The 10,396-nt window shown below is 48.0% G+C and overlaps 1 protein-coding gene across 10 annotated transcripts in view; it reads right to left on the bottom strand.

Moving 5' to 3' along the window:
- The window catches only part of LOC103346188 (zinc finger protein 251), a 33,746-nt gene extending 24,351 nt beyond the window's left edge, over positions 1-9,395 (bottom strand). For 5 of the 10 annotated variants that reach the window (XR_016236647.1, XR_011389373.2, XM_070075679.2 and 2 more), the window contains exons 1-2: positions 9,136-9,395; positions 8,819-8,929 (exon numbers count right to left, since the gene is read on the bottom strand). Coding sequence is in view for 5 of the 10 variants with exons in the window: in XM_070075679.2 (XP_069931780.1) it covers positions 8,819-8,929; positions 9,136-9,262 (238 nt within the window). In the remaining 5 variants the exon portion in view is untranslated. Of the gene's footprint in view, positions 1-2,764; positions 3,173-3,208; positions 3,380-6,223; positions 6,472-8,818; positions 8,930-9,135 lie in introns of those variants that run through there. The other 5 variants (XR_016236648.1, XM_089336578.1, XM_089336583.1 and 2 more) reach the window with 5 other exon arrangements.
- Between the last annotated feature and the right edge of the window lie 1,001 nt (positions 9,396-10,396).

Raw genomic sequence — 10,396 nt, forward strand, 5'->3', positions numbered from 1 at the left:
CAGAAACTTGTCAACTATTTCTTTCATGGATCATGCTTTTATATCTAAAAATTCATCATCAAATCCAAGGTCACTCAAACTTCCTGCTATGTTATCACCTAGGAGCTTTACAGGTTTGTGTTTTACATTTAGGTCTATGCTTCGCCATGCTACATTCAGAACTCTTAGCCACCAATGTCATCAGGAGATAGTGCCTTTGAGGGGTCTTGAGAGTCGGTCCTTGTGATGGAACTGCTGCACATCAGAGGTATCAGAAACCTTGTTGTTCTCCTCTCAGCCAAGTACAGAAGAAGGCAGCATCTGTAAGCCAGGAACAGGCACTCACCAGAAAATGACATGCTGGCATTATGACCTCAGTGTTCAGAGCTGTGAGAAAACAAGTTTCTGCTGTTTCAGCACCCAGTTTGCCATCTTGTTACAAAAGTAGACTATGTCACTGCAGACTAAGACACAATGAGTAAACTTTTCAGAGTCCAGATTATTTATTTTTTGCATGTAGATGTCCAGCACCATTAGTTGAAAACTGTCCTTTCTCTAGGCAAATGCCTTTGCTCTCTTAGCAAACATCAGCTGATTACTGATAAGAGAACTACAAACAGCTCGAGGAAAAACAGAATTCCCAGATAAACCTTCCAGGAAACAGGTTAAGACACTAGCACCCACACTGGAGTGCCTTAGTTCAATTCCCATTTCCTAACACTGGTTTTCTGCTGATGCTGGGAGGCAGCAGTGATACTCACACACCACTGGATTGTGACACAAGTCAGAGACCTGGACTATTCCTGCATATTCGCTCCAGCATGGCCCAGCCCAGGCTGTTGCAGACTGTGTGTGTGTGTACGTGCGTATCCATACTTGTCTCTCAAATATAATAATAATTTCAACAGATGTTTACTGCAGTGCAAAAACAATTTTGAAACTCATTAATAATTTTTTCATAACACACATTTTCCATGAACTTTTTTTTTTGGACAGGCAGAGTTAGGCAGTGAGAGGGAGAGAGAGAGAGAGAGAAAGGTTTTCCTTTCCGTTGGTTCACTCCCCAAATGGCCGCTACAGCCGGTGCGCCGATCTGAAGCCAGGAGCCAGGTGCTTTCTCCTGGTCTCCCATGCGGGTGCAGGGGCCCAAGTACTTGGGCCATTCTCCACTGCCCTCCTGGGCCACAGCAGAGAGCTGGACTGTAAGAGGAGCAATCGGGACAGAATCCGGCGCCCCAACCGGGACTAGAACCCAGGATGCCGGCGCCACAGGCAAAGGATTAGCCAAGTGAACCGTGGCGCCGGCCTTCCATGAACTTTTAAAAGACTGTATGTGTTGGGGTTAGTGCTGTGGCACAGGTTAATCCTCCACATGTGGTGCTGGCATCCAAAATGGGCACAGGTTCGAGTCCCGAATGCTCCTCTTCCAATCCAGCTCTTTGCTATGGCCAGGGAAAGCAGTGGAAGATGGCCCAAGTCCTTGGGCTTCTGAACCCATGTGGGAGACCTGGAGGAAGCTCCTGGCTTCTGATCAGCCCAGCTCCGGCTGTTGTGCCCATTTGGGGAATGAACCAGCAGGTGAAAGACCTTTCACTCAAGTTTCTCCCTCTCACTGTCTTTAACTCTACCTCTCAATTAAATACATAAAAATCTTTACACCCCCCCCCCCCCGCAAAAGACTACATGTGGGCTTATCCTGGGCCTCTCTATTCTGCTTCATGAGCTGTCTTGATCATGTAGCTTTTTACGTTGTGAAATTTGGCAGAGCAAGTTCTTCAATACTGAATTTATTATTCTGTACTATATTTATTCTTTTCTAAAAAAAGTTATTTGAAAGGCAGAGTTAGAGTTGAGAGAGAGAATCTTCTATCTGCTGGTCCATGCCACAATGGCCAGGACTGGGACAGTCTGAAGCCAAGGCTCCTGGAACTCCATCTGGGTCTTCCATGTTGGGGGGCCAGGGTTCAAGTACTTGGGTCATCATTCACTTTCTTCCCAGGCATATTATCAGGGAGCTGGATCAAAAGTGGAGCTAGCCGGCGCCACAGCTCACTACACTAATCCTCCGCCTGCGGCGCCAGCACACCGGGTTCTAGTCCTGGTCGGGGTGCCGGATTCTGTCCCGGTTGCCCCTCTTCCAGGCCAGCCCTCTGCTGTGGCCAGGGAGTGCAGTGGAGGATAGCCCAAGTCCTTGGGCCCTGCACCCGCATGGGAGACCAGGAGAACCACCTGGCTCCCGGCTTCAGATCAGCGCCATGCGCCGGCCGCAGCGCACCGGCCATGGCGGCCATTGGAGGGTAAACCAACGGCAAAAGGAAGACCTTTCTCTCTGTCTCTCTCACTGTCCACTCTGCCTGTCCAAAAAAAAAAAAAAAAAAAAAAAAAATCTAGTCCTTTTCCTCATACAAGCTTTGTACATATTCTGTTAGATTTATACATAAGCATTTACTATTAGAGGTTCTAATATAAATATATTTTAATTTCAAGTTCCACTTCTCTGTTGCTGGTATAAAGGGAAGTGACTGACTTTTGTAAATTAGTCTTGTCTCCTTGCCATAAGCATTTATTTGTTCCAGAAATCTTTTTGACTCATTCAGATGTTCCACATACACAATCATGGTATCTGTAAACACTGCTATTTCCTTCTTCCCAGATGTATACCATTTATTGTTTTTTCTTGTCTTGTTGCATTAGCTAGGACTTACAAGGCAGTGGTGGGCTGACATCCTTGTTTTGTGCCTGACCTTAGATGGAAAGCTCCAAGTCTTTCATATCAAGTACAATATTTTGTTTTTTTGTTTTGTTTTGTTTTTTAATTGTTTAAAAATTTATTTACTTGAAAGGCAAAGTTAGAGAGAGGCAGAGGCAGAGAGGTCAGTCTTCCATTAGCTGGTCACAATGGCCAGAGCTCGGATGATCCAAAGCCAGGAGCCTGGAGCTTCTTCTTGGTCTCCCATGTGGGTGCAGGGGCAAAGCTTTTGGGCATCCTCTGTTGCTCTCCCAGGCACATTGGCAGAGAGCTGGATATGAAGCGGAGCAGCCAGGACTTGAACCAGTTCCTGTATGGGATGCCGGTAGTGAAGGTGGCAGGTTCACCTGCTATTCCATAGCGTTGGCCCCCAAGTACAACGTTTGCTGTAGTTTCTGGTAGATGTTCTTTACTAAGTGAAGAAAGTTCCTCTGTGTTCTTAATCTGTTGAATTTTTAATCATGAATCATGAATGGATGTTAGATTTTGTCAATTTTTTTTCTGTACCAACTGATGTTGTGGATTGCATTCATTTCTGAATGCTGAACCATCCTTGCATACCTGAGATAAATCCCACTTGGTCCAAGTATATAATTATTTTTATTCATTGTTGGATCAGATTTGCTCATCTTTTGTTGAGGATTTTTCCATCTGTTGATCAGGAGAAATGTTTGTGATTTTTCTCTTCTTATAATACCTTTTTTTGGACTTGATGCTATAGTAATACTAGCTTTGCAGAATAAGATATTAAGTATTCCATCTATTTTCTGGAAGAGATCGTAGAGAACTGATATAATTTCTTCCTCAAGCCTTAGGTGGAATTGAGCCAGGTGGATTTGTACTGGATGACTATTAACTTCTCGAAAAAAAATATTTATTTGAAAGGTAGAATGATAGAGTCGGACAAAGAGAGGGAGGGAATAGAAGGGGAGGGCAGGCAGTGGGAGAGATAAGAGATCTTCCATCCACTGGTTCGCTTCCCAGTTGACTACAACAGCCAAGAACTAGATCAAAAGTGGAGCAGTCAGGACTCAAACTGATGCCAGCCCTGCATTTTTTGTTTTTGTTTTCAAGATTTATTTATTTATTTGAAAGGCAAAGCCACAGAGAGGCAGAGGCAAAGGCAGGGAGAGAGATTTTCCATTTGCTGGCCCACTCCCCAGATGGCCTCAAAGGCCAATGCTGTGCCCATCTGAAGCCAGGAGCCTTCCCAAAGTCCCCCAAGCTGTTATAGGGGGCCAAGGACCTGGGTCATTCTCCACTGCCTTCTCAGGCCACAGCACAGAGCTGGAATGGAAGTGGAGCATCCGGGATATGAACTGGTACTCACATGGGATGCCAGCACTGCAGGCTGTGGTTTTACCCACTATGCCACAGCACCAGCCCCTTTGTATGTGTTTTTGTAACTAAAGCAGGTTTCTTATAGAAAAGAAATACTTGGGATGCCAGCACTGTGGCATAGTGAGTAAAGCCTTCAGTGCCAGCATCCCATATGGGGCCAGTTTGAGTCCCGACTGCTCCACTTCCGATCCAGCTCTCTGCTATGCCCTGGGAAAATAGTAGATGGCCCGAGTGTTTGGGCCCCTGCACCTGCATGGGAGACCCAGAAGCTCCTGGCTCCTGGCTCCAGATAGGCCCAGCTCCGGCCATTGTGGCCATTTGGGGAGTGAACTAACAGAGGATCTCTCCCTTCCCTCTCTGCCTCTGTAATTCCGCCTTTCAAATAAATAAATAAATTTTTAAAAAAAGGAACCAGAAATGAAGAAAAGTTTAAAAAAATTGGGTTTTGCTTTTTGACCCACTTTTACAATCTCTGTTGTTTAACTGGTGTGTAACTATTTAGACCACTGGCATTTAAAGAGATGAGTGATGCTGTTGAGTTAATATTACATCTGTTACTGCTTTCTATTTATTACCCTTGTTCTTTTTTTCTGTATTTCTCTTCCACACTTCTCTTACCTTTTGTGATTTTTTTTTTTTTGACAAGCAGAGTTAGACAGTGAGAGACAGAAAGGTCCTCCCTCCTTTGGTTCACCCCCTAAAACGGCTGGCGCGCCGCACAGATCCAAAGTCAGGAGCCAGGCGCCTCCTCCTGGTCTCCCATACAGGTACAGGGCCCAAGCACTTGGGCCATCCTCCACTGCCCTCCCAGGCCACAGCAGAGAGCTGGACTGGAAGAGGGGCAACCGGGACAGAATCCGGCACCCCAACTGGGACTAGAACCTGGGGTGCTGGCACCGCAGGCGTAGGATTAGCCAAGTGAGCCGCTGCGCGACCACCTTTTGTGATTTCAATTGAGCATTATGTAGGATTCCATTTTGTCTCCTCTTTTAGTGTAAGTCAAACTTTACTTTTCAACTTTTAGTGGCTGCAACCCAATGTACAACTAACCCAAGTCCACCTTCAAATAACGTGATCTATAAAGCCCTATCCAGTCTATCAATGAGCCCCACAAAGCTATTCTTCATTTGTTGCAATGCTGCTTTTTTATCTCTAGCACTTTTTACTCCTAGAATTTCAATCTCTCTGCTTGTATTATAAATATTTTTAGATGTTATCTGTTTTTAATTGAAGCCTTTGGCAAATTAACCACAGCTTTAAAAATTCCTGGTCTGATAGCTCTAACATTCCTGCCATATCGAATTCTGGTTCTGATGGTCTTTCAGTCTCTTCAAATTGGATTCTTTTTTTTGTCACTTAGTATGCCTTATAATTTTCTGTTGATAGGCAGAGATGATGCACTAGGTGGAAGGAACTGCAGGAAATATGCCTTTAGTGATAACTGTGTTCAGATGTAGGGGCAGGAAAACATTCTCTCAGTATGACCAGATCCCAGCTTTTCCTAAGCCTGACTGCAAACATCACACAGGTTTCTTAGCCCCTTTCCCAAGGTGAGACAGGGTGGTTCCAGGGGAGGGGGTTGGGTATTTCCCTTCCCTCAGGTAGGCAGACTCTGATGAAACCCAGTAGGTTAAGCTCTGATACAAGAACGTTTTCTGAGGGCAGACCCTGCTAAGAACAGAGTGCTCGGGTTTAATTCAGGATAGTCCCTTTTGCTTCCCCGGCCAGAAGCATGAAGGGTGCTTTTCTTTGATACTCACTGTGGGGTTCTGGTTGAGTCCCTGGAGATAAAACTGACAAAAGTAGTAGACCCATATGACAGTCTCTTGAAGCTTTGAACACTCAGCGTTGTCCACACTGAATATCCAGCAATTCATCAGTTCAGGTTTTCCTAGCCAGGCCCTGGTTCCCTGGAAGGTTTTTGTTCCTAAGTTGTGATTCCTCTTATCTACCTCTCTGCTTGACCCCTTTTGGAGGCATGGTTTTCCCTGTGAACTCACTTCTGACTATGTTAAGAGTTGTTCAACTTCATGCTTGTTGTCAGGACACAGTGGCAACTTCTAAGCTCCTTACATGCAGATAAAAAAAGACTATGTTTTGTCCCTTTTCCCTTTGAATTGTTTATAAATTATATTCAGATGATACTCAACTTACCATTGTTCAACTTATGGTTTTTTCAACTTGACAATGATGCAGAAGTGATACACGTTCAACAGAGACCATACTTAAGGTTTTGAATTTTGGTCTCTTCCCAGGCTACCACTGTGATATGACACATTCTGTCATGATGAAGGGCAGCAGCAGCAAGCCCAGCTCCCAGGTGAACAACCAATACTCCACAGTGGACTGTGTTGCAAAGCTGTGATGCTCAGGAGGTTCGATGTACTCAGTGCATTTTCAACCTACAATGGATTTATAAGGATGTAGTCCCACAAGTTGTGGTGCATCTATAACTTTTTTTTTTTTTTTAAAGATTTATTCATTCATCTGAAAGTCAGAGTTACACAGAGAGGAAATGCAGAGAGAGAGGTCTTCAGTCCGATGGCCCACTCCCCAGTTGGCCACAACAGCCGGAGCTGTGCCGATCCGAAGCCAGGAGCCTCCTCCGGGTCTCCCACGCGGGCACAGGGGCCCAAGGACCTGGGCCATCCTCCACTGCTTTCCCAGGCCATAGCAGAGAGCTGTATCAGAAGTGGAACAGCCGGGACTTGAACCGGTGCCCATATGGGATGCCGGTGCTTCAGACCAGGGCATTAACCCACTGCATCACAGCGCCGGCCCTCTATAACTGTTTAAAACTAAAATTATAACATTTTCTTGTGTAGTTTAGAGATGCATTTACATGTAGTACATTAACAACCATAACCTAAAGGATGGGAGGAATGATTACAAGATTTCTGGTGAAGTACAACATAAAGGCAAGAAAGTGGAAGACAGGAGTTTAAAACACCAAGAGAAGTTATGTGTAAAATAAAAACAAGTGTCTTTGAGCCACACCAAGTTACATTAAACCTTAATGGCAATTAAAAGGCAAGGATTGTCAGAATGCATAAAAAAGTGAGATTTAATTGCATTCTATCCACAAGAGATTCACTTTGAGTTTAAAGGCCCAGGTTTAAATTTACAAGATGAAAAAGATACACCATGCTAACAGTAAATTTAATAAGAATGGAGATGGGCTGGCATTGTGGCTTAGCAGGTAAAGCCGTCGCCTGTGATACCAGCATCCGTATGGATGCTGGTTCATGTCCTGGCTGCTCCACTTCCAATCCAGCTCCCTGCTAATGTGCCTGGGAAAGCAGTGGAAGATGGTCTAAGTGATTGGGCCTCTGCCACCCACATGAGAAACCAGGAAGAAGCTCCGGACTCCTGGCTTTGGCTTGGCTCAGCCCTAGCCGTTGTGGCCGTTTGGGGATTGAACCAGCAGATTAAATTCTCTCTCACTGTAACTCTGCCTTCCAAATAAATAAATAAAGGATGGAGAAGCTATGTTAGTATTAGAGAAAATAGACTTCAACACAAAATGTATTACCAGAGATAAAGACAGGTCCTCTTATCTCTGATAATGATACTTAGGAACGTGAATGAGCCAATAACAGCTTCAAAAGTCATAAAGCAGACACTGAAAAAGGGAGAGGATAATCTCACATACTTTTGTATTTTAACAGTCTCCCTCTGCAACTTAAACTAGATGAAAAAGCAGCAAAGACACAGGAGATCTGGAAAACACCATCAACTGCCTTGAGACAGCTGATATTTATATACCATATGATGGCAGAATACCCCTTTTTTTTAAGTGGACATGGTATATTTCCCAGGAGAGGCCATATTTGGGGTCCTAAAACAAGAGCCAATAAATGTGAAAACCATGAAATCAGAGTATGTTCTCTGACCACACTGAAATTAAGTGGCAAATTAATAATAATAAGATAATTAGAAAAATACCAACTTCTAAATAGCATCAGAGATGAAAACTACAAGAAAAATTAGGTAATATTTTGAATTCAATATTAATGAATATACAATATGTTAAGAACTGGTAAGGTGCACTTAAAGCTATACCTGGAAAAATAACTTCATAAATTTAAATATCTATAAGAAGAAATATATCAACATCTACCTATAGAAACCAAAGGCTTAAAAAAAAAAAGACACTTTGAATGTACACAAAATTGGGATCTATAATTCACAAGAGCCTTTCTTCAGAAACTTCTAGAAGACAATCTCCAGCCAACCAAGACATAATGGAGACATCTTCGGGGACTTCACTGCAGAGGTAAAGTAATAATGAAGGTGGTAACATGAGCGATGAAGGGGTATACGCTCTGACAGTACAGCAACAATACACTCAACAAATACCTGGGCCAGACATGAAAAGTTGGAGCATAGTAGAATACTGACTTCTCAGTGGCTGGGAGTCAAATATGAAACGAAGCAGTAGAAGCAGATTCAATAGAATGCAGGTTCGCACTCAACACAATACTACAAGACTGAGGGGCGAAGAGGAGGTGAAGGAGAGAAAGGACATGGGAGAGAACCAATGGCTGCCATCAAAAGGAAAGGAGTATGTTACATTAAAACTGAAGGTCATGACTAGAAATACTGATTAGGAAAACTATGGCTGTGTCAGTCTGAGACCGCTCTTGGAACCGGCGAGGGTTGTGGGCTCTGCCACCCAACTGAGCCCTCCTCGGAGCCTCTGAGGGCAGGGCTGGGAGGCCCCCGGGCTGGCCTCCCACCCACTCTCACCTGTCCAGCAGCTCAAGAACTCTGGATCCTCAGCACCCACAAGGTCCAGGACCCACAGCTCCTCCCCTTGCTCCAGCTGGGAGATCAGCTCCGGCTTAGGCACAGGGAATCCTGCGAAGGCGAGGACGCTGCGTGAGCTGGTGTGGCCTGGGGAGCTGCGACTGGGCACTGCCCCCAGGGGCTTCCAGGCGCGTGCACTGGTCAGGGGCTGAGAGGCCCGCCTCCCCCGGGGACTTCACTCAGCACCCGCGGAGTGTGCAGACACCAGGCTGGAATCTGAGGTCCACAGAACCCGAGCGGACCCCCGCGAGCCTCACCCAGGGAGGCCACGTTCCCGTAGTTCTCCAGCATCACGTCTCTGTACAGCGCCCGCTGCTGGGGCCCCAGCCGCTGCCTCTCGGCCGGGGAGAAGTACACAGCCACATCCTGGAAGGTCAGCGGCATCTCCTCCGGACGCCGGGCCTCGCGTCCGCCCGCGGAGCTCGGCCGGCGGGGGCGGCCAGGTGAGCTCGGCCGGCGGGGGCGGCCAGGTGAGCTCGGCCCGCGGTGGGGCCAGGTGAGCTCGGCCGGCGGAGGGGCCAGGTGAGCTCGGCCCGCGGTGGGGGCGGCCAGGTGAGCTCGGCCCGCGGGGGCCAGCGGCGAAGCCCTCAGGAGACAGCGGCTCGGGCCCGGGGCCGGCCGAGCCACGGCCCTCGGAGGGGCCCGAAGCGGGCGCCGCGCGCCCTCCGGGTCCTGCGGGCCTGCCCGACCCCGTGCCCCGCGGCTCGCCCCGGCCGCCCCGCGGGGCAGAGCGCGGCCCGCAGGCCCCGGCCGCCACAGCCTCACCTCAGCTTTCCGGCCGAGCGGCACCCGCCGAGGGGGTGGGGCCGCGCGCAGGGGCGGGGCCGGCCGCGCGGGGCCGCGCGCGCACCACCGCGCCCGCGCAGACGGCCGGAAATGGGTCTGGAGCCCCGCCCGCGCACTTCCGGGGCCTGCCCGCCGGCTGCGGTTTAACAGGGCCTGGCTCTCGCTCCCTCTCGCTCCCTCTCCTTCTCTCTCCTTCTCCCTCCTTCTCCCTCCTTCTCCCTCCTTCTCCCTCCTTCTCCCTCCTTCTCCCTTCTTCGCCCCCTCCCTCCGGTCTGTCCTGTTTCCCCACCAATAAACGCTTCACCTTGTTGTACCTGAGCGAGTGCAAACAAGGGAGCCCCACATTGATAAAATCTCACGGTCCTTTATTGCCACCGATGGAGAGTGGGCTCATGTCCTAAAGAACTCTCGACCCCGAAGCCCAAAGCAACAGGGTTCATTTTATTTGACAGGCAGCGTTAGTGAGAGAAAGGTCTTCCTTTTTCCATTGGTTCACCCCCAAAATGGCCACCATGGCTGGCGCGCTGCACCGATCTGAAGCCAGGAGCCAGGTGCTTCCTCCTGGTCTCCCATGTGGGTGCAGGGCCCAAGCACTTGGGCCATCCTCCACTGCCTTCCTGGGCCACAGCAGAGAGCTGGCCTGGAAGAGGGGCAACCGGGACTAGAACCTGGCGCCCATATGGGATGCCGGTGCTGCAGGTGGAGGATTAACCAAGTGAGCCATGGCACAGG

The sequence above is a fragment of the Oryctolagus cuniculus genome, chromosome 6, assembly GCF_051225735.1.
Source record: "Oryctolagus cuniculus isolate XC-2025 breed Fujian yellow rabbit chromosome 6, ASM5122573v1, whole genome shotgun sequence".
In the NCBI taxonomy this organism is placed as follows: domain Eukaryota; kingdom Metazoa; phylum Chordata; class Mammalia; order Lagomorpha; family Leporidae; genus Oryctolagus; species Oryctolagus cuniculus.